The sequence below is a fragment of the Lutra lutra genome, chromosome 8 (assembly GCF_902655055.1).
Source record: "Lutra lutra chromosome 8, mLutLut1.2, whole genome shotgun sequence".
NCBI classification, from domain to species: Eukaryota; Metazoa; Chordata; class Mammalia; order Carnivora; family Mustelidae; genus Lutra; species Lutra lutra.
The window spans coordinates 45,685,246-45,708,381 of NC_062285.1; the positions used below are offsets into that span (position 1 = coordinate 45,685,246).

A 23,136-nucleotide genomic window follows, 5' to 3' on the forward strand; every position below is an offset into this window, starting at 1 on the left:
GGGGCTACAGCGGACAGTAAAGACCCTTCCTCTTGTCAGTACTGTTCTGCCATGTCTCCAAGCCTGCTCAGAATTCCATTATCTGGTCCAGTCTAGCCAACCCAGTGACAATTCAGCTTGTTGCCTTTGATTCCTGATAGGCTTAGCCTGGGATGACCAACATCCAGCTGAACCTCCAGACTGCCATGAGAATCATTAGGAGATCTGCCTGTTTCATGTCTTGGGAAAGAGGCTGTGGGAGATGCCTATTGCCAGTAAACTGAAGACATGACCATCTGTCCTGTGGCAGGGATCCCTTGCTTGCCTACAGTGCCAGGTCATGATTTGCTCTGCCCACTCTTCTCTGCGAGACTGAGAGAGAGAGAGAGAGAGGAGAGGGAGGGAGGGAGGAAGAGAAAGGATCCATTCCACTACACTGCTAATAAGCAAGCGTATAGTGTGGTGTGGGGAAGCTTCAATGCAAGTTTGCTTATGGTGGCCTTCTAGCTGGAAAGTTAATACTTGAGCATTTCATCTCTCAGAGAGCTGGATTTGAATGTCGAACGTGACAATGAGACTGTTTGTTGTTTCAAAGCAATTCCCTAAGTGGCTGTTTGCTGAAGACTTTTGTAGTGTGAACAGAGATTTGGGGGAGGGGAAGAAGCCATCTGCTCTGCAATAGTCTTCCAATTACATGATCAAATTACTGCAGAGCAAAATGGAAGGAGTCCAACAGAAAGTTCCCGTCTGGTGTATCCAGCCCCAACCTGCTCTCTTGGGCCATTGTGTTCATGTGGAGATTCACATGCAGGTTTCAAAGGCAAGGCCATGATCCCCAAGAGTGTGAGTAGGAGAGCAGAGAGAGCCAAGGAGGAGAGTCAGGGTGAGCTTTCTTGCTGTGTCAACATGCCATTCAGGCAAGTGAAACAATCTTGGATTGAATTAAAAAGTGAACTTCTGGAGAAACTTAGTTTCTTTTCCTTTTGACTTTAGTGATCCGTGTCTCTGATTACAATTAATTTGTCACATATAGTGAAATAGTTACATCCCTTTATAAATTAATTTGGTGATTTTTATTTGCTGATAACTGTAGCTTTGTAAATCTAATTCTTTCCTTTAAAATAGGAGAACAGTTTTCTTGTTTTTGAAATACGGACTGTCTTGATTTGCAAAACATTTTCGAGTCTTATTTTTTCTTCTAAATATGTGTGTGTGTGTGTGTGTTTTTTCCCCTTTCTTTTGCTATTAGGCATTCATGCAGCCTCACTTGCTGGGAAATGAGTTCACACATTTGGAGTTTCCAAGGAGAGTACAGAGAAAGGAGCTTGGAAAGAAGATGCTCTACAGGGACTTTAATATGACAGGCTGGTAAGAACACGCCTCCCTCTGCCTCGGCACTGCCACGGTATGTGTGAGGGATGCATCACCACTGTCAAAAGCCATTTATGCAGTTTGGAGCAGGTAGTGCAGCCGGAGACCTGGCTGGTGGTAAAGGGATAGGAGCTGTGTCCACTTCTGCTGTTGGTGCCTGGACGCCAGTCCTCAGATCACGGGGCTGGTTTGCCTCAGTGCTGTTCCGAGGCCCTCCCTGAGGACACGAGACCCCACGAAGCTGACAAAATTCCTCGCTTCAGATGAGCAAGCATTTTTGAGGCTTTTAAAACTCATTTAAGTTGGTTTTTAGGTCAGCAGCTCCAAGAAATGGGCTAACAGCCTACTGAGCCCGACTAGCATGGATATGAATCCTAACTCTATGATCTTTCTAAATAGGCAACGTTGGATAAACCGCTGAACCCCTGGGAGCCTAATTTTCCAAGAATAAAGTGGAAAGTATTTGCTCTTAAGGGGTTGTTGTAAGGACTGGAGGTAATGACCCATCTGCATTATTTCTTCACATTCACAGCGAGATGAGAGTCTTGGCCGAGGGTTGTCTTCCTCCCACAGCACACCTATGGAAACACCATGTCCATCTCTGGAGTGGGTCAGTGGCTAACACGGACTCAGACCTCCTCTGCTTCTTCCGTATGAAAAAATAGATATGGTGTAAAGTACATCTGCATCATAAGACTGCTGGAAGGACTAAATGAGAGTGTGCAGGGCCTGGGATATGGAAGTGTGGGGAAGGTTTGCTGTTAGCCCCGAGGTAGTGAGCCCTGACCCTCCTTCCGGTCTGGAGGAAAGCAGGAGGTTGAGACAGGGGACTCTTCCCTTGGCATATCTCCAGCCTCGGCACAAAAGTAATTTCCATTTCCTCTTCTTCATTGACCAAATTAGTCCTAACAGATGGTCACAGCCCAAATTCTTGTGGTGGTGACTTCTGGGCTGGGAATGTACTCCTAGGCTGGGAATGCACACCTAGGGAAGATAAGGGGCTGATCTGAGGCACTTCCAGTTGTCCTTTACCATCTAAAAGAGAAGATTTTCACCACTATCCACTCTTCTTCTAGTGCAGGGTTGGCAAACTGTGGCCCCAAAGCCAAATTCTACCCACGGCCCCTTTCTGTAAGTAATTGTTTCTAGTCCCATCATATTCATTTGTATACATTTGATCTTTGGCTACCCTCACTCTACAACAAGGTGGTTGAGTAGTTGGAACAGAGACTGTATGACCCACAAAGCGTAAAATATTTACCCCTGTTCTAAAACATGAGTGGATGTTGCAGAAAGGGTTCACCCTATTTGCAGCTCTGAGGGTCTGGAGTTTTGGTGCCCCAAAATCATTATCCTTACCTGGCTGGGTTGTCTTTGTAAGTTCATTTGTTTTGAATCAGCAAAATCAGCCCTTGTCACAGAAAAATTTAAGGTGAGGGCTACTCTAGTTGGAAAAGTGTGGTGGGGTTTTGTTTGGGGTTTGCAGAGTTTAGAATGATGGAAGGAAAGATGTCCTAGTTTAGGAATCCCCATGATTGCAAACACATAAACAAAAAAAAATGGATCTGCAAGACAGTGAGAAAGATGGCCAAAAAGAGAGCATCTGTGGGAAATCAGACTGAGTCGGTATCAAGGGAACATAGCCGAGGATAAGGGAAGCCATTCAGAGAAATACATTTACTGTGGGAGGCTGCGGGTTGTGCTGATGTGTTTCTGAGGAGAATGAATGTTGAAAGCAATGTTCTAGTTAGGCAGTCCTAAGGAGTGTGAAGGAGAATGATGAAAGCATACTTAGGTAGCCAGAAGAAAACCAGCATAGAAATATGTATGTGAAGGGGCACCTGGGTGGCTCAGTCAGTTAAGCATCTGACTGTTGATTTCAGCTCAGGTCGTGATCTCAGGGTCCTGAGATGGAGCCTCACATGGGGCTCCCTGCTCAGCTGGGATTCTGTGGCTCTTCCTCTGCCCCTCTCCCCACTCAGGCGTGCTCATGCTCTCAGGAGATCATGACCTGAACCCAAGGCAGGGGCTTAACTGACTCAGCAACCCGGGTGCCCCTAATTAGATAAATCAAGAGAAAGAAGAAAAAAGGAAGGAAAGAAGGAAAGACTGCAGTCTCTGGGGCCGAAGAGAGGGATGGAAGCAGAAAACAGAGAAGGAAGGAAACAAACAAGAATCTAGATGATTTAGTCCAGAGATAATTTTAAGGGTAAGTCATTAATTCCAATTAGCTGTTCAAACAGGTCTCTTGAGCTAGCCTGTAATGCCCCAGGAGGATTGGGTGGCCTCCCCTGGTGCCTGACACCCAGTGAATGGCCAGGGATTATTTATTGGAGGAAAGGAAGGAAAGGGTGTGATTGACGGCAGTTGAGGGGGCCCGGCCCTTGTGGATGGCCGAGGGGAAGGGTGGGGGAATAAGGAGCTGGCTTTCATCTGAGATAGGTTAAGCTTGAGGCAAGGCTGTCTGTGTGTTCTTTCTATGCCAGAGGCCAATTAGATTTATGTAGTCACAACACACTTGGTAGACAAATGGCTAAAGATTACCCGTATTTTATAATTCTTAAAATGTAGATAAGTTCAGGGACTAGATTACATCCAACTTTGCACATGCACACTCAGTCTCTTACACTCTTTCTCTCTCACACACACCACACACCCACACACTGTGTTAGCATGATCCTAAGGAAAATAAGCAGTCCATAAATAAGCTGTATTTAATGTATGGATCTCCACAGAAGGTACCAAGGAACGGAAGAGCCAAGCCTGAGAATGGCTTCAGTCAGACATGGTTCGCTGGCTTGTTTAAGCATGGTTCCCCACGCCTCTGTGGGCGCCAGCTCTGGCTCCGAGCAGAGATTTATGTATATCTTTGTGTACTTCCTACCTATTCTTTTGACCTGATGAGGACACTTAAGAAAAAGGAGAGCTTGAAATAAGTGGGGATGTTTAGAACCAAGTCAGACCATTGCCCGTAAACTCCCTCCCTCCACCTTAATGAATTCCTTTTTTAACTGTTTGAACCTCTCATGAGAAACCTCAGATCTAGCAGTTATCTTGTAGACTTAAAAAAAGGGGGGGGGGCTCATATTTTGCTGTGTTTCTGAGCTTTCTATAGAAAGAGAAAGCTGGCAAAGGAGTTCTATAGCAAGGGAGATGAAGGTCTGAGGCCCTTTCCCCACAAACGCCTTAAATTACTACCAAGTGGTTGGAATTGGTTGAAGGTGGTCGGGTGAGTGTTTGGTGTGTGTCATGCTCGAGGACACAGGTCCTTGCCATGTCCTTCTGTGTTTTTGGGATTCAGAATTAGCCTTGGCCTGTGAACTTGTTTTTCTGAAGCCCTTCTACAAATCAAGGGTTCACAGTAATTCAAAGCCCTTTATTCCTTGTAGTAAATTCCTAGTTGTGATGGTCATGTTTGTCTCCCCCTTGAGCCTCCCACGAATCAGGATAGAAGTGGGCCTACATGACAGTTATGGGAGCGGCTAAGGGCCAGACACCACAACAGGAGCTTTAGGTGATCTCTCATCATTAACAGTGAACCAGATACGTTTCACAGATGCAGAAACTGAGGCTGAGGGGCTAAGTTTCAGGCTACGTCACTAGTAGGATGGGAGGAGCTGGGACGTGACCCCAGCAGCGTTACTTGGGGGAGCACACCGTGTCCTGCACCGGACTGCCTGTGGCTGAAGGACTCCTCCTTGTTCCCATTTTGCAGCTGAGCAGGTGGAGACTCTGAGGGATTCGGTGGTTTGCTCAGCTTCTACCAGTGCGAAAGTGTTCGAGCAAGTACTAGATCCCAGGGCTGTGACTCCTAGAGCTTTTTCTGATACAAGGCAACAGTCCGTTTTTCTTCAGGGTAAGATTAGACCTAATTACTCCGTTTGGAGCGGTGACCTGAAGTTAAGCAGGGGGACCCCTATCCACCAGGATTAGTGTCTCCCCAAAAGTCTTTTAAAGAAGAGGAGGGGATGAATGAAGCATTTCAGGAGCTGCTGAGGCAGGTTCCTGGTCTGACCTCCCGTATTGCCGGACACATTAAACCTTGAGGCTTCATGCTTGTCCCTAAGAGTCTATGTGGGATTTAGGGGTGCTCTTGTTGGGCAAGAGCCCCCGAGAACCAGGTCTCCCTGCTGAGGACAATGGTCTGCTCTCATTCCGGGCGTCATGGCAGCTGTCCGAGGCACATCTGCGGCAGAAAGGAAGGTGAGGGAGAGGCTGTCAGCTTGGGGGTGGGGGGGGGGGTGCGGGGGGGTGCTTGTCTCATCATCAATGATGAGTGTGTTTCCTCCTGACGGGGAGCTTTTCTCTCCCACCCTCATGCTTTCTCAGAGACCGTGGAGCAACTTGGCAGGTCAGAATGTGGAGAGGACAAAAGGTTGTCACCGGCACCTTCATAACGAAACCGGTCTCTTCCGTGGCTCTCCCACCTCTCCTTCGTCCACCTCAGATCGTTCCCCAGTAGATTGATTTACAAAGGCATTTTCTTCACAGTACCCCTGGCACCGGGTCGGTCCCTGACATGGCCCAGTCCTCACCTTCCTTGCCTGGTGTCGTCAGTCCTGGTGCTGGAATTCCGGCCTTGCCTCATGGCGAGCCTGCGCCCCTCCTCCCCGGCCCTTTGTGTGGAGCTGCTGTTGCGTGCTGCTCGCTAGCTGGCCATGTGAGCTCTGTCCCGACCTGCAGCCCTCTGAGCCATCTTGGGCTGTAATTTGCTGGCAAGCGTCTCTGTTACTGAGTTGAAACAGCAGTTTCTCACAGCTGCCTTTGTGGCACCGGGTCCCGGCTCTGGGGCCTGCTGGTGATTTAGCTTTCTCATGTGGGTTCAGTGTTCGTCGTGCGCTGTGTCCAGGCCCATGGGAGGCAGGGGGTGGCGGGCAAGCCCGGGGCCCAGAAGGACATTTGTGTGGGAGGGGGCTCTGGCTACACCCCTGGCGTCCAGCCAGATTCTCCAGCAGCTGTTCCTCGCCTGATGGGATTTGTAGAGAGAGCGAGGGCCAAAGAGGAAGAGAAGTCCATCGTGTGAATGCAAGATTGCTTCCAGATGGTTCTGGTTATGAGTAAAGTACACCAGAATTCTTTCCTTAAGCAAAGCCTTTCTAACATTTATGACAGCCTTATTTCAGAGGACAGCCTGGACCCGTAACCTGAGACGGCCTGGCTTAGTTAGTACAGAGTTGACGGCTTTGGGAGATGGGCTCCATGGGTACTGGCCCTTGCTCTGCCAAGCTTTCCGAGCCTTAGGCAAACCCTGGGCACCTAGTCTCTCATTTGTAAAATGCTTCCTTGGCCCCTTGCTGCCACCCTCTGTGTCTGGTGGGGGATGGGCTTTGCTCTGCTTTTCAGAGCTTCTGGAAAAGACAAATTCCATTCGAAAGATTCCAGTGATGGTAACCTTTCATTCTGATTTCTTGCAGCCTTAACTCTTTATTATTCTAACTTGATGATACATCAGGGTCATTTTCCCCTCATGTATTTCCTTTAAAATTATGAGCAAATCAGAGATTTTCCTACTGGGAGCAGAGGGGGGTCAACCACCATCTTCTATTCTGGCAAAGGAATACTTTTATTAAGGCAAAGGAAATACTTTTTCTATTCTGAGTGCTCTCCAGCACGGCAACCACTAGCCACCTGTGGTCATTTAAACTTATATTACTGAAAATTAAATAAAATTTAAAAATTTTTCCCAAGTCACACTAGCCACATCTCAATTGCTCTGTAGCTAGATGTGGCTGGTGGCTGGCGAATGGGGGGGTGCAGGTAAAGAGCATTGCCATCATCCCAGACCCCTGCTTCCTGGATAAAGTAAGGGTATGGGTCTAGCTGGGGGTTGGAGAGGACATGCAAGAAGCTTTCTGTCAACATCCCAATGGCAGGGATTTAGGAAAGAAAATGACAGCTGAGCACACATAGGGCGCGTGAGTAGAACGGCGTGGCCACATGTGGCTTCTGGCCCCACTGCTGCTCGCCTTAGAGGTGACTGGGGAATGGGCTTCGCTCCACTTTTCAGATCTTTAGAGGCCTAGCTGCTGTGTGTAGGGACAGCTCATCTCCCAAGGTCACTCCTTGGCAAGCCTGCTGGCAAGCCTGAAGCCTGAAGAGGACCCGTTTCCCTTGCCCGGTCAGGAGTCTTCCTCCCTCAGCCATCCTCTGCCAGCTGCCTGCTGGACTGGTCCCGGCCGTGGGTGCTTTGATGCCTCTCGCTTTTCCTTCTGCTTTTTGGGGGGAGTGTTTCAGACCCTGAGGGTCTGATTGAAAAAGCAACTTCACTTCCAACCCTTCCCATTCTGTTTGGGGTGAACTCTGTTCTCCATCTGCAGCCTGGAACCTAGCTCGGGGATGAGAGCCACAGCCCCATGGCACTGGGCTTCTTACCAATAATCCAAGCATTTTTTGGAAAGAAACTCACTGGAGGCAGCCCCAAGCATGGTCTGGAGAGCTGCTGGGTCGAGTTTTACAAATATTGTAGATGGGGCTTCTATCTTCTTCTTTACTGCTCTTTTCAGTGCTCTCTGACAACACATTCAGGCAGGCTGACGGGGAAGTGGATAAGCAGATTGAGAAATGCCACAGAATGCTTTATGAAGCCAACTCCAGAGCTGCACCCGCATATAATATAAATTGATTTATCGAATCAAGCACAGAAGCCCTGTTACAGAAACCCCAGGCTTTATCCTCTGGAGGACCACCTATTAAAGCAGCCCCAACTGACACTCCTCATTAGCTTTTCCACTGATCCCCAGGCACTTTTTAAAGGGACAGTGTCCCTCTTTTGGGCCTGAATTTATATGTTGGCCATGCCTGTGAGTCTAATTAGCTTAGCATTATTAATCTTACTCGGAAAGCCTGCATTTTCTATAACGGCTTGACTCTTGAGTTTTAAAGAGTAATTGGAAATCTCAAACCCTGTCCTTTTCCCTCTCTTTGTTTTTAATTACTTTTAACCCAATCTTTGGAAACCTACCTGCATGTGTCTCTTGACTAGCAAGCATCGTTAGAGCACCAAAGGATTTCTCAGTCCCGTCTTGGTGCAAATCCTGACATTACTGTTGTGCCACAGACCACACAGGGAGGCTTTTTAAACCCACCGGAGAAATATCACATTTTAATTTTATAATTACTTCACAAGAAAGCAGGCCTTTCCCTAGTTAAACCTGGTATTAATTTCCTCCCAGCAACTTGTATTTTCATAACTTAATGATTATGGGCCACCTCGGCCACACTCTGATTGCCCAAAGAAATCTGGAAATCCGACCTTGCAGAGAAGGGAAGGGCAGAGAATTTTAACCCTGTGGATTATTCAGGATGGGCATTGGCTGGGACAGGGAGCAGGCTCCCGGAAAGTCCTCATGTCCCAAGTTCCAGTGCAACCCGGGGCTGACATCCGAATAGGTCAGCCTCACATGGGGAGGGTCCGTTCTCAGATGATGAATGATCATTCGAGACGCGCATGTTCTGCAGCTTCTCAGGCTTTGTGGATCTCGCCGCAGGAGCAGCAGGGAAGAGTCTGCCCTGCTGGGTGCTTCCCATCTCCTGACAGTGATAAATGACTCCCTTCTCCCTGCCCCCCTCCCTGCCACTCTGCCTGTGAGGCCAGAGGAAGCTCTGAGGTATTTACAAATGGTTAGAAGGCAAGATAGACAGGCATTGTCAGCCCATGGGGAGGAGGAAGAAGAGAGATGCCCAGGCTCATTCCCCATTGATCGTCCACTCGCGCACACACTCTCTGCTCTAACATTAGGCTAAAGTGGCCACACTACTGCCAAGCCTTTCTTTCCCCCTGAGACCCTTTGAACAGTCACAGCATTTGTTGGTACCCATTCATATACCCCTAAGTAGAGTGTACCTCCCCCCCTTCCCCAGTGACCCTTGTTTGGGACCTGCGTGGTGGTGACTTCACTCTCTGTCATCTGGGGAAGGGCTTGCATAAATCCCTGTGAAAATAGCTAGTGTCCTTTTAACCAAGGACCCCCAGGGCAGACAGGCACTTGTCTGTATATATGGCAGACCTTTATTGTCTGCCTGCTGCCTGTTAGACATCGAGCTGTAGTTAAGAACAGGGGTGTGGAGCTAGACTTCCTGGCTGGGTCCCCATGTGTGGCTTGGACAAATCATGTCACTCTGGTTTTCCCACGTGTTGGTGGGATTCATGACAGTAATAATAGGATGTCATGAGCTGGTATGGTCATGTGTGTTCAACACAGTCAGAAGTGCTCTAGGTGCCCAGTAATCATTGGATACTCTGGGGTGTGAGGTGGTTGGCAAGGTTTGATTCTTGTCTCAGGAGGTCCACAACCGAAAAGGGGTAGGGTTGCTTGTTTCTCAAAGTAGTGGGAGGCTAGAAACCAAAAAGTAAAAGGATGGCACTTTAGAGAAGCAAGAGACGGATGGAAGGTCCAGGTGTGCTGCCTGCTTTTACCGGGCAGGCCTGTCCCTCAGGTGCTGTGGCAGGTGAGCACAGAGAAGGTAGGGCTGTTGTCTGGGGGAAGAGACATGCTCAGCACAATCTGGAAACCTCTCTCCCCCTGGGTACTGATGGGTAGGGTGTTTTCTGTTTTATTTGAAGGCCTTTTTGTTAGTTTTTACGGGGTTTTCTGGTCTATACGTCGGCTCTTCATCTGTTTTTGAGTCCTGGGTGCTGAACTTTTTAAGGTTCCCTGTAGCCCTCCTGAGCCATAGCCAGGGTGCTGGGATACCAGGCTGCTCAGAAGCCAAAGCGTGCCCTCGCATAGGAGGGGCCTTGCCAGATAGGACTGCGTTTGCTTCCTAGGGATGAGCCGCTGGCCCAGGAAGCAGCTGTCTGGAAAAGTGCTGAGCAGTACCACCTTACCTGTGAATCTATTCTTACATTCTTGAGAGCGAGGCAGGTAGATCTGTTGGAATTTGTGCAACAATAACAAGACGGAATATAGAGCTTATTTACAAACAGCCTTGTGGGGACGTTCCATGGGGGTGGTTTTAAGATTGGAATTGGGAAAAAAAAAAAAAAAAAAAAGATTGGAATTGGGCTGGGGTTTTTTGTTTGTTTGTTGTTCTTTTTTAATATTTTATTTATTTATTTGACAGACAGAGATCACAAGGAGGCAGAGAGGCAGCAGAAAGAGGAAGGGAAGCAGGCTCCCTGCGGAGCAGAGAGCCCGATGCAGGGCTCTATCCCAGGTCCCTGGGATCATGACCTGAGCCGAAGGCAGAGGCTTTAACCCACTGAGCCACCCAGGCGAGGCTGGGCTGGGTTTTTAGGATTGGAATTGGGCTGGGGGAAAACTTCATGGGGAAAGCTGTGTTTGAACCAGGAGGCTGAAATAAGAGGGGTTTAAGAGGGTTGAGGGCCAAAGGGAAGGACAGTTGGAAAAGAGGGCACAGTGCAAGTGAAAACCCAGAGGGATGAAAACAAGATGTGAGTTGGGGAGGTGGAAGCCAGAGGTAATACCTGAAATAGTTTCGGTAGTCTGTGGGGAGGAGTAGGGCCCCTCTTTGTCTCAGAAGTCCCCTGCTGTGCCAGGCATTAACCCTTTATTTACCACACTAGAGGGATTCCAGGGGAGGGTCCAGAGCACCAGAAAAGGGCAAGGGGGTGGGTGTGGGGGCTTGGGACAGTCATTATTTGCCAAACAGGACAGAAGTGTTTCAGGGTGTTAAACTTAGGAATGTCCTGTATTGCTGTGTATCAGCTAGACAACATTGCAAGTGATTGTCAGATGTAAGTGACATGCAAAAGCAGGCCAGAGGGTGTGGGCTGGGGTGGGTAGTGAAGGGATCCAGTGATCTAGGGAAGTAGATTTAAGTCAACGCAGGGGGAACTTTGAATGCAGTGCTAGGATGGCATGAATTAACATCTGATTTTCCTACCCTTAAGAGCTCTGCACCTCTGTAAAGTATGAAAATGACACACAGCACGGCCGAAATATGGAGCTGACAGTATATTTAGAAGGACATATGGTCCAATCCTCAGCCTATTTATAAGATCCTATTTTTAAGGAAATTCCAGAGAAGTGAGTGCTACAACACTTCACCAAATTCCCAGGTACTTAACCACCCTGCCAAGGAAACATTTTCCTGTGTCCAACCTGCGTTCCTCCAGTTCTAAAATTCACTCTCCTCAGAGCTTGATAAAGTGTTTTTCTTCTCTCTGCCACTCCTTCCCTCCCCACAAGGCTTCAGAGCAGAAAGTCAGTGTCCCTGGTTTCAAGCTGACAAGCCCATGCCGGTGCTAAGCCACCACGGCTGGAAGACATCGTTGTCAGATTCAGCTGAGGTGCTAGTTGGAAGCCTCTGAGTTCTGGACTTACCCCAGGAATCCGCATGGCAGAGTGGGAGAACCAGCACCACTCTGAACCCCGCCGCCATGTTCCGCTGAGCTTCAGACAGGAATTAGTCAGAGCAAGGGTCGGGTTTACGTCTGTGCCTTGCTGAAGAACTAAACACACTTCTTTCTGTAAGAACTGGAAATCATGTCAATACATTCCTTTTTCTGTTCCTCACCTTGTGCTGGTAAAAGCAGTAGTATTCTACAAAGTCTGGCTTCAGATTCCACTAGGACTGAGCCCGCTTTGTCCATCACCCAGGTTCGATCTAATGCAGTACATTGTTGTGCTCAGGAACTTAAGAGGACAGAGCACAGGGCTTCATCTTTGTCACATAAAGTGATGTTTTAACCATTCCTCCTTCAGTAACATGTTGTATTGGGCGCTGGAGACAGAAAGAAGATGAAAACAATCCCCACCCTTACGGTGCTTACAGTGCGGTATAGGACAAGCCCATACCCAAAGGGGCAGAGGAATATTTACACACAGTGAAGCTTTTTCTTCTGGAGTGATTATTAAAAGCATTCTAGAATCCCTGAGGTCCTGGAATCTGTATTTAAAAAAAAACAAAACAAAACTCCCAGGTGATTCTTGTACATTCTTGAACATTGGCTTTGAGCAGCCTTAGAGATTTTTACCATGGTGCTGAGTAACTGCTAGCAGAAATGGTAGGTTAAAGAACACGAGGCAGCCTGGGCTTTTTTTTTTTTTTTTTTCCCCCCAGCCTGGGCTTTTTATTAGATTTGTGACTTCTGGCCCCTGGTTTTCCTCTTGCTGTTGCATGGAAACTTGCTTGTCCACTTGTGTGGGCCAAGGACTCTGTGCAGGAGGAGTCGTGGACTGGACTGACAGTGGAAGATGGGAGATGGTTGGTGCCTACTATGGGTGAGAGTTGAGTGTCTCTCTTCCTTCTTGATGCTTATGCCAATAACCTGGATAGTCCAGGCCCCAGGCAGCCTAGAAATGCATGGAATAGTTAGGAAACCATGCTCCCAGGGCATCCGACTTGCTGGTTTCTTACTCCGATTCATCCTGAATAAGTGATACTCCCTCCCCAGATTTACCTAATCCTTTTACATGGCCTTGAATCACCCTATGAAAAACTGGGCACCAAAGTATGAAGATCTAAAATCTGCAATTTACTGTCAACAGAACAATTTGAAAGCTCAGCCTCAGGTTAGACTTAATTCTACAGGGATCTTGAACATCCGTCATATTGGCAAGAGAAGAAAAAGCTTAAGGAGGTGGTATGTTTAAACTTCTGTGTGACCTACTACTTTAAAAACCTGGGAGGTTGGGGGGTTGACTTTTTAAAAATTTGTATGATTTACCCTGATAATAAGGATTAGTAATTAAGCAATTTTGTTGGATATCATTACATTTTATGGCATTTGCCACATATTCATTGCTCTTCAAGGATGGCAGAGAACCCAGTGCACTTTGGGGCAGACCTGGAAGTGAGCTTGACCTCTATTTCCAACGTGTGGGACCTCCATTTTCTTCTTTGGGTTAATGTTAATATCTGTCTTGCAAACTTGTTTGGAATTGCATAAGTTTTGAGGCGCCTGGTGGCTCAGGTGGTTTAAGCATCTGCCTTCGGCTCAGGTCATGATCTCAGGGTGCTAGGATCGAGTCCTGCATCAGGCTTCTTGCTCAGCGGGGAGCCTGCTTCTCCCTCTCCCTCTGCCAACTCCCCCTGCTTGTGCACTTGTGCATTCTCTCTCTCAAATAAGTAAAATCTTTAAAAAAATAATTACATAAATTTAAAAGATGTAAGTGCTTAGAACAGTCTCCAGAAGAAAGAAGATCATGCAACAAGTAATGGGTATGTTAGAACTTCAGTGAATGTTCGGGCCAAGGTGGCAGCAGAAGATTTAACAGTGGTTAAGTCAGTTGTTGCCCTTCCCCACCCATCATCTGGAACAGTGGGGCCAACTTGATGTTGGAGCCAAGAGTATGGTGTTCTTTCCATTGGTAAAGATCAGCAGCCATTGCCCAGACCTGTGCTTCTTACCCTGAGGATCGAGTCATGTGAAGGTCAACAGATGATTCCAGAAGACTAAGGATTTCAACTGAAGATTTTGGGGGTAGGAGAGGATATTTTTCTGTGTTGAAATAAATGTTATATATATGATTATTATGCAAAATTCTCATTTTTGGGGGGCTAAAACAGAAGACTTGGAAAAGCACTAACTAATGCCTACTTTGAGATACCTGAGCTCTGCCCCAGGTGATGTGGCCAGTTCAAAGACACTCAAACGGAAGTGCTGAAATGATGTAGGTAGAGTCCTGGTGTGTGTGTGGTTTCCCCGTGGGAACACTGCAGGACTTGGTGCTCCCATGTACAAATACCCTTATGTCCAAAGAGACAGAAGCTTTGTGAGCCAGAGAAACTGGACTGCAGGAAAACCCTCTTTGCAGGGAACACTCTATCTGCTATTTTCTCACCACCATTCATGGAGATGGGGTCCATTTTGGTTACTTCTTGATTTGTATGTATTGACTTGGTTTCATACAACATAAAGGCCAGTGTCAATGAAATTCATGTTCGTTTCTGAATAGATGGTCCCTGAGAAAGCAGAAATCATTCCATGTCGTGTGCTCATAAAATAAGGATCTGTGATTCATACCTATGGGAGATCTAAATGTTATTGATTAGAGAACAAAGCTCTCCTGGCCAAGTGCTAATGCACACCAAGTGAATACTGAGTCAGAAATCACTTCTAAATCTGAAATTTCCCTCAAAGTCATCTAGAATGATTTATCCTGAAATATTACTGGTTCTGTTTTGCAAACACACATGACCAGTTACATTTCTGAAAGACTGACTCAAAGCATCTTCTTCTGTGTGAGTTCTTTTCCATTCCTAACCTTGGGCCTCAGTGTTAAGGGACGACCTTTACTTCATTTATATTATTTAACTCCACATTCCCAGCACCTGTGCCCGTGCCTGGCACTTGGTAGGTGCTCAGTAAACATTCATGAAGGATTCTAGTAGAGCCCATTCCTCTCATCTAGTCCAGAAATGAGCTCCTGATTTGGAGCTACTAGGAGCAGGTCCTTTTCCTTTACCTAAGTTTTCAGCTGTGGGTAGGGGCCCATTAGTGGATTGTGAAAGCAGTTTAGTGTATGGAGATAAGGATTTTGAACAAATTAAGTAGTGTAAGGAGAAAAGAAAGTCTCCGTGTGTATAACACAGGAAGGGTAAATGTTGCTTCCTGAAATGTGTTAACAAGACCTGCTCTAAGCCAGTGGACTTTCCCCAGGAGCATGGGCCTCGTGCAGTGAGAGCAAGCTCTGATGCCTTGTGCTGTCCTGCACAGACCCAGTGTGAGGAAGAGGAGTCTTTAGGCCAAATTAGAAGAATGGTTACTGCTTCCAGAATTCCAGGCAGGATCTGGTTCAGACATGCCGGTGATGGGGAGCAGAGAGATAGGCATTTCCCCAGGGATTCCAGGTCTGTTAGTTGGGGGATTTCCTCAAGGATAAATGCTATGCCAGGGAACAGAGCTTGAGCCCCATTAAGGAAAAAAGGTTTTCCGGAGAGAAAGCCAGAAGATTCTCCCTTTCATTTGTTTGTCTCATTAGAGACAGCCAGATATATGCAAGCTAGACCGCATTATACCTCCAAATTAGATCACCAAATATTAATCGCGTTTTTACAATTCAAGCTTATTATTTGAGGTTGAATTCAGACTATTGTACTGTATTAGCCCAAGAATATCAACTTGTATGTAGCTCAGGGCCTCCAGGCCTCAAATAACTTAAACAAGGCTCCAAGGAGGAAAAGGAGAACACAAGGTAGCATTTGTTTGTAGAGCCTCAGCCCCACGAGGAACTTTCTCACGTAATCAAGATATCAATTGACGACAACTGCTAGCACAGAATCCAGAAACTCAAAGCATCACAATATGCCCCTGTCCCCCCAAATGTAGATTTACAAGTAACTGAGGCCTGCTGTGCAATGGCACTTCTGTGGCAGAGATGTTGGCTCTGCCCAGAAATATCTTAAAGGAGAATTCTGAACCCTCAAGCCACCTAAGTAGATCCAGGATACTCCTCAGCCTTTTCCAGCTTACCCAGGGGCCACAACGGCTGCCTCACATCCTTGTTCCAGATCTCTGACTTGAGCCCGAGTTCATTAAGCTTGGCTCAGATCCTCCTCCCTGACAGTTTAGTGACATTTTCCCAGCGTATTAAGATTTGACCCAGAGATAAATTTAAGAAATTTCTGGGAGATGTCTTAACCGTAAGTCTTTGAAAACAGGACCAAAAGGCCTCTTGAAAGAAAATACTAAAAAAATAAGAGTAAGCTCTAATAAAAGACAAAATATTCTTGTGTTGCTTTACAGGAAACACATGGATACTCTTACGGTGAAGAGGGAGAGTGGGTTGCCCTGTGCAGGGCCTCCTCAAGGAGCAGGAAGCAGCCTCCATTTACTGCTCTGTGGCTTTGGGTTTGATTCCTTTGGAAATACAGATGGCTGGCAGGAAAAAGGAAGCATGAGGTGATGGCCAGCTCTGTGTTGCTTTTTCCAGGAAGGTCTGGGCAGGGTGGGCGTGGAGAAAGGCGAGGCAGGGGAGAGCCTCTGCGGATTCCGTGAATTGCTGAATTGGAGTTGTGCCAAGCTCTTAAAAGCCATGAGTGGCATCTGGGCTCCAGGCATGTGTCTGCCCCTGGCCAGCCAGGTCCAGGTTGTGTTTCCTCCCCAGCCTCCTGGGATTCAAGTTCTTGTTGAGATTGGTTGTAGGAAGCAGAAGTGGGGACCAAAGACCTAGACGCTTCTGCCCACCATCCTCCAGCCAGACCTGCTCAACCCCCCTGTGGTGTGCCCCTGTCTAAGACTTGGTTTTTGCTGGGAGCAAAATGAGACTTCCTGTGGCTTTTGCCTTCCTCCCTGAAGGGGCACTCAGCTTCTCGCTGAGGGGGAGGGAAATGCTCCCTTTATGCCTATTGGAGACCAAGCCCAAAGCATCCCCTGAAGATTACTAGCTCAGGTCTCTGAGTCTCTGATTCATCACTTTCAAGCAGAACAGTGGACCTCTCTGAATAAAGTTGCGCAGGCGCTGTCCTTTGTGCTTTGTTATCATTAGCACCAGTAGGAAAGTATGAATTGGGGCGTCTTGGGTGTTCGGCAAGAAGCAGTTTTCCCGTGGGGCTGTACTGTCTTCCGGCCCGTGCTCCCCAGTTATCTGTGCGATACACAAGCAGTGAAGAAAGAAGAAGGGCCCTAGGGCCACAGTTGTATGAAACAGGACATTCTCCTTCACAGAGGACTTCTCAGGCATCTTTGCATTCAGTCCTTGCAGCTTCTCCTGCAGAGTCCGTCTGAAGAAGCACGTTCAGTGAGGTTGAGGGATTTTGCCAAGGTCACTTGAAGACCGAGCTGAGACTTCAAAACCCCTGATTCCAGGCCTGACGTTCTCTACCAGACCCCAGCAGGAGGAAGGGAGGATCTAGGAACTCCTCGTCCCAGGGGAGGACAGGCATCCCGGGGCCGTGGTGAGAGGTCAGCTAGTGTAAGAATGTGACTCACTGGCGTGTGTCTTTGGAGTCATACAAGTGGATTGTCGGGATTAGGCAGTCCCAGAGGGGTCACGTTCTTCTTAAATGACTTTGAAGTATTACAAAGGGAACCATGACTTGGGGAAATGAGTGGTATTTCTGTCCCTCTTTCTAATTAAAAGTCCTGATCTGGGCGAGAAAGAAGACCATGGGAAGTGATGTACGTGGACCGTGCCAAAGTGTGAACTTCAGGTTCCTGGCCTGTGGGTCAGATGTCCGAGTGGGGACTCTGACTGGGAATGGAGAAATCTGGCAGAGGCACAGAAGAATTTTCTTAGTGGGAAATTTGCTTTAGCAAGCTAATATGGAAGAAATGTGTCTGGGTAACTCATCGGGAGAAATAATAGGCAAGAGGATCATAAGTGCTATTTTTTTCATAACTTTATGACTATGTACTGCTGTATATTGGTACTAAAGGTGAACCTAAAATTCTAATGTAAAGAGATATGCACCAGTCCAAGGTATCCCTGATTGGACTTGGCCCTGAATTTCAGCCATAAAAAGGCCTACTGTGAAGGCAAGACAAGTGGGGAAGCTTGGATTTTGTGATATCCTTAGAGGAGGCCTGCGTGTGGAGGAGGAATGCTTGCCTTCGTTCAGCTGTTCATCCCCGTAGCTCAGGTCAGTTTCACATCCACAGTGTGCTTCCACCATGTAGACAGGAGGCCAGAGCAGCGGATAGACAGAGTGAATGTCCTGGGGCTAGGGGGCTAGAAAGAAATAAAATTAGATAAAAAACAGATAGCTTGAGATTGCACTGTGGAAACACTGTGAAGAGCCACAGCATGATAGCCGGGAGCGGTTCAGAGAAGGCTGAGGGATGTGTGGGAGGCGGTTTGGGGAACCCAGCAGAAGAAGGGCCCGGGCAGAGGGAACAACGTGGCCCCGGGGCACGGTCGAGGGACAGCGAGCAAGCTGGCATTGGAAGAGCCTAGTGGAGGGATAAAGGAGGTCAGAGCAGGATGTGAAGATCAGATCACAGAGGCCTTGTTGTCCTATGGGGAATTTTAAGCTGAAGAGTGAGGCTTGTGAATTAAAAGAGAGAAATGGTTGTGGGAGATTGGCTAGCAGGCTGCTCGGCCAGACCGAAAATACAGGCAAACCTTTCTCTGCAAACAATTATGGAACTGACCGTGGACAAGAGGTGTTCATCCTGGAAGAGTCTTATAATAGCTGCTCATCAGGAGGGGGAAAGGACATCCATGTGGCCATACAGGGACCTCTTGAGCTCAGATGTCCAGAGAATGTGTCTAAAAGATTGCAGAGAGCAGCGTAGAGCCAGCTGAGACTGGAGGCGGCCAAGGGACATGCCCGTGGGTGGGCGTCAGTCACAGGCAGCACCTCTGAGGCCCAGAGAGCAGGCAGAGAGGCTCGGAAGGCGCTCTGCATTTGTTTTGTGGACATGTATAGGACGAGAAAATACAGAAGGGCAGAATAAAGGCGCTGCCTGGGGTCATGGGCATTCACTGATTTGCTCACACAGTCAGATATTTCTTGAGCACCTGCTACACACTGGGCCCTCTTTTAAATACCGGGGACACCACAGGGGGCAAAGTGAGAGTGGCTGTCCTCACAGAACTTCTGTGGGGCCAGGGTTGCAGGAAAACAATAGAGAAAATAAACACACGGAAGTAAAACACTTTAAGTGTTAGGTGGGGGTAGATGACAAGGACAAAAATAAAACCAAGAAGGGGGAGAGGAAAGTTGGGGGAGGGGAGCAATGTTAAAGAAGGTCATTTCATTATTTGGCTTTTATTTAGAGTATGATGGGGAAATCATTGGGGGGTTTGAACAGGGTAATGACGCTCTCTGACATTTTAAAATAATTACTCTGGTTGCTCTGAGAATAGAGATAAAGGACAAAACCGAGCAGTTTCCAGAACCTTCACCGCTTCATCCAGGTCCTGGCACCGTCTGCTCTTACCCCAATAATTGCAGGCAGGCCCAGTGAGGCAATCGCCATGGTGTGGGCCAGAGACGGTGGCGGTGGCAAAGGTCCTGGACCTGTTGTGAAGGTAGAGCTGACCGTATTCGGTAGGACAGGGGCAGACGAAACCCTGAGTTCCTTTTGTGTTTCCCTCTTACTAGAAGATAAAGTGGATGAGGAAGTTTAGGCTGCCAGCAAAAGAACTGTCATGAATGATGGGGCTGGCAGGTGAATGTGTATGGCCAGGAGGGAGGTAGAGTGCTGGGACAGAGGAACGGAAGTGGCCTGGGAGCCCCAGCAAGCCAGTGGGAGAGGAGGGATGGCTCTCAGCGGGAAGCTCCAAGGAGAGGATGCCCTTGGTGCAGCCCACATGACCAGGGTGCTGGGGAGCCATAAAGAAAGTTATCAGGAAGTAAGTAGGCTGGGAGTTGGAAAGTCAGGATTCCAGAAGCATCATCCACACATGTAAAATTACTGAGTATAACAGTCCAGGAAAGAGCGGAAGCCACTCGGCGGAAGTCATCAGGGAGGATGGGAGAGCATCTGGGCCTTTGTGAGCAGGTGGAAGGACCGACTCAGTGGCAGCAAGCCTCTTTCTAGAGGGAGGAGTGAAATGGGAGCAGTCAGGGCCTCCCTCTTGCCTTAAGAATCAGAGGACTTGGAGATACACTGGTGGCTGACTGAGGGGTTTAAGGAAGAATTTCCCAGGGCTGTTCTCCGACAGAATCAGGTGCTGCTGCGTGCGGCCAAACTCCCAGGACAATGACTTCCAGAGCAGTTCATTCCGTGACAGAGGCCAGGGACTCATAGGAGGCATGTTGGTATTGGAGGGACTCCCACGCTTGGGACACAGCTGACTTAGTGGCCTCTCAGTCTCTCTCAGTGCTGAGCTTTTCCTTCCCATAGGTCTGGACCAGTGGTGCCTTCTTTGGCTTTCCAGCTTTGCAAAATCCACATTGTAAGGGAAGCCATCATTTTTCAAAAAATGTTTAATGGAAACTTCTTTGCTTAATGAAACTTGCCTCTACTTAGGGAAAGCCCTTTAACTGAGCCCTTTTTAAGCCTTAATTTTTTTTTCTCATTCTTCTGTCAGTTGGCCTCATAAATATTCATTAAGGATTGACCCTAAATAAGACTTATTCTGAAAATCTTTCCTAAGCCTTTCAGTTTTGCTTTCTTGTAACAAGTAATTCTTTAAATATGATCTCTGGTCAGTTATATTATTGTAAAATCTAGTGAGTAATTGATTCTTGGAGTTTTTAAATTGAATCAGGTTTTGTGAAATCATGGGATCTGATACGAAGGAAGAGATATTTTCTATGAATCAAGTAACTCCCTCTCGTGGAGCTCCAGCTGCAAACCGTTGTCCTTCTCTTGTGTCCCCCAGCAGAGGAGGTGGCAGCCAAGGCTGAGCTGGAAGGGGAGAGAGAGTCAAGCCTACAGCCTGGACATGGACTAGAATGCAATTTGAACAGCAGAAGGGCTTTCAGATGGGTATGGACAGGGGTGGCCCCCTAACCTGCAGACACACGTTTGCAGGAGGCCCGCTGTCCGTGGGGAGAGGGCTCCTGCAGGCTCGGTGGCCGTGGTGAAATGTCTGGTGGGCACATGTGGGTGCTTCCCTGACTTCCCGCCATCTTCTCTGTGGACCGTGTAGTGACACAGCCTCTGGTTTGTCCCCACATGGTCACCTTTTGTTCTTTTGCTCACACAGAAAATTCCTTTTCCTCTTTGGCCAAAGACACCTTTTTATCCTCCAGTGCCTGCTTTTCTCCCACTGTTAGGCAGGCAACAATGGTCTCATTGCAGATTTTTCAGCTAGAATGAGAGATCATGAGAGCTGAGCCCTGATGTCCCCTTTCTTTGATGTGTTTTCTGGGAAGGTTTGAGTCTAGCTTCAGGCCACTATGATGCTGTGTGGTCCTGGGAAAGTTACTTAACCTCTCGGAGCCTCAGTCTCCTCACCTGTCCGGTAGAACACTTTAGAACTTAGGAGACCTTTTGAGATACAGTAAGCCAGCCCCAAGCCCAGTGTGTGGCATGTGGGTGTTCGGTGAGTCAGAGCTGCTGTCGTGGTTTGAGCTCATGTATGTAGACTTTAATCAAGTTACCAGTTTAATCACCTTACTCTAGATTGTTTTGTTCTTTATTGGTCCAGATTTTAACTGGGAAAGGAAGTCCACCTGCTTTATCTGGTACCTGTGCTTAGGACGCAGAAGGACTGAGAGGGAGAGCATGTTGAACCTCTTTATTTATAGTTATTCACCCTTGTCATTCGTTGGTGACAGCAGGGGAGAGGGCTCTTACATGATTGGAAACCAACGATGGCAGGAACAGAATAAACCTTTTTCAAAGTTGTACTTTCGTTTTTAATATTTTTGTTGTTTGGGAGGATGGAAAAAATAGCAACTAAAATATTAGAATTTGCCCTGGACCCTGTAGGTGACAACTCCAAAGGGAGTGTTTGTCTTTCAGAGCTGTGGTCACACAGACTTGATGTTCCTGAGGGTCTCTGCCCTGAGAGAATTTGATGGCCTGGGCTTTCAGAGGATCTGAGAACAGCTCTCTGGCTGCCTTTCAAGCCTGTTAAGAGTGCTCTTAGCCCATCTCTCCTGAGCTCGAAGTAATTTCCAGTCAGTGGTGTTAGAGTTGCTGCCTTCTGCTTCCCATATAATCCCCGACTCCTGTGCCTTGGTCTTTAGGCCCTAGTCCCCCTCCTGGTCCAGTCTCCTCTGTGTCCTCCTCTCTGAGTCTGGCCTCTCCTCTCCACACATCCCTGTCCACCATCCCCAAACCCTGATTATGCCCACCTCAGAGCTTTTCTCAGGCCATGTCCCTCCTGTCCCTTGAGCCACATGGTCTGTCATCTTTAGGGTCAAGCTGGTTCATCAGCTGATTTTCAATATTAGCAAGTGACCCTTGGTCTATAGTGGGGGTTCTCAATTTTGACTGCACAATGGAATCCCCTGGTAGCTTAAAAAAATCCCAGTGCCTGGCTGTCATCCCCAGAGGTTCAGATTTAATTGTTCTGAGCTGTGACTTGGGTGTCTGGATTTTTAAAGGCTCTCCCAGGTGATTCCATGTGCGCCGGGATTGAGAACCCCTGGTCTAAAAATTCATTCTCTCCCCGAGCTGAGTGTATTCTAATAATAACTCTGTTTGTTTCCCCAAATGACTTGTGTACCACCGCATTTTAAATAGTACATGTGACTGTAAAAACATCAAAGTAGCTATTTCTACCTCGTGTTAATTTGGTAGATGGGGGGAAAGGAAATCGTACATGTTTTTTTGTGTTGTTGTTTTTTTTTTAATTGAATTCCTAGAGTACCTCTGGGTCCACTTGATGGCAGTACGAGCAACTGCCATTTATGAAGCTCTCAGCCTGTGCCTGGCACCGTGCTAAAGACTTCCAGCGCTCGGCATGTTCTTTAGGCCTTCTTAATCCTCAGTCCCGAGAGTAAGTCTCGGTTTTCCTCTCGCTGATTAATGAGGATCCTCAGCCCCAGGGAGGCTCACCTGCTCGCCCAGGGCTGAACCGGGAACCCCCGAACATCTGGTGCCCAACCTTCACGGATCCCTTGGGAAGGAACCACTTACCTAAATAATTTCCCAGTAAATAAGGGTGTCCCTGTGTTAGCTTTGGGGTTGAACTCTCCTTGAATTGGGTTGTGTTCTTTTGTGTATCGAGAGCTTCCATAAATTTGATTTCAGTTTCATTCCCAAGTTGCCTATATATATCCAAGACTGGGAGCCCATATCACAAATTCGTTTTCTTCTTGCCCCCAGCAGACGTTGTTTTAGAGAAGCGTCTTGTGTCTAGCGCCTCACCTTGTAGAAGCCACCCCAGGTTTTACCTAGTGACCCTGATACTTCTTTGAAAGGTGGTGAATAGGCAGGGCTGTCCCCATTTTGTAGAGAGGGGAGGTGGTGGGCCAGTATTCGTTATCTGTTGAGTAGCAGTAATAGCTACACTGAATGAGTGCTTTCTAGGC

General features: G+C 47.7%; 1 protein-coding gene across 1 annotated transcript in view; it reads left to right on the forward strand.

Moving 5' to 3' along the window:
* PPM1H (protein phosphatase, Mg2+/Mn2+ dependent 1H) overlaps positions 1-23,136 on the forward strand; it is a 260,282-nt gene that overhangs the window by 188,295 nt on the left and 48,851 nt on the right. Inside the window, exon 6 of the mRNA XM_047739722.1 lies at positions 1,229-1,347. Coding sequence (XP_047595678.1) covers positions 1,229-1,347 — 119 coding nt within the window. The remainder of the gene's footprint in view (positions 1-1,228; positions 1,348-23,136) is intronic.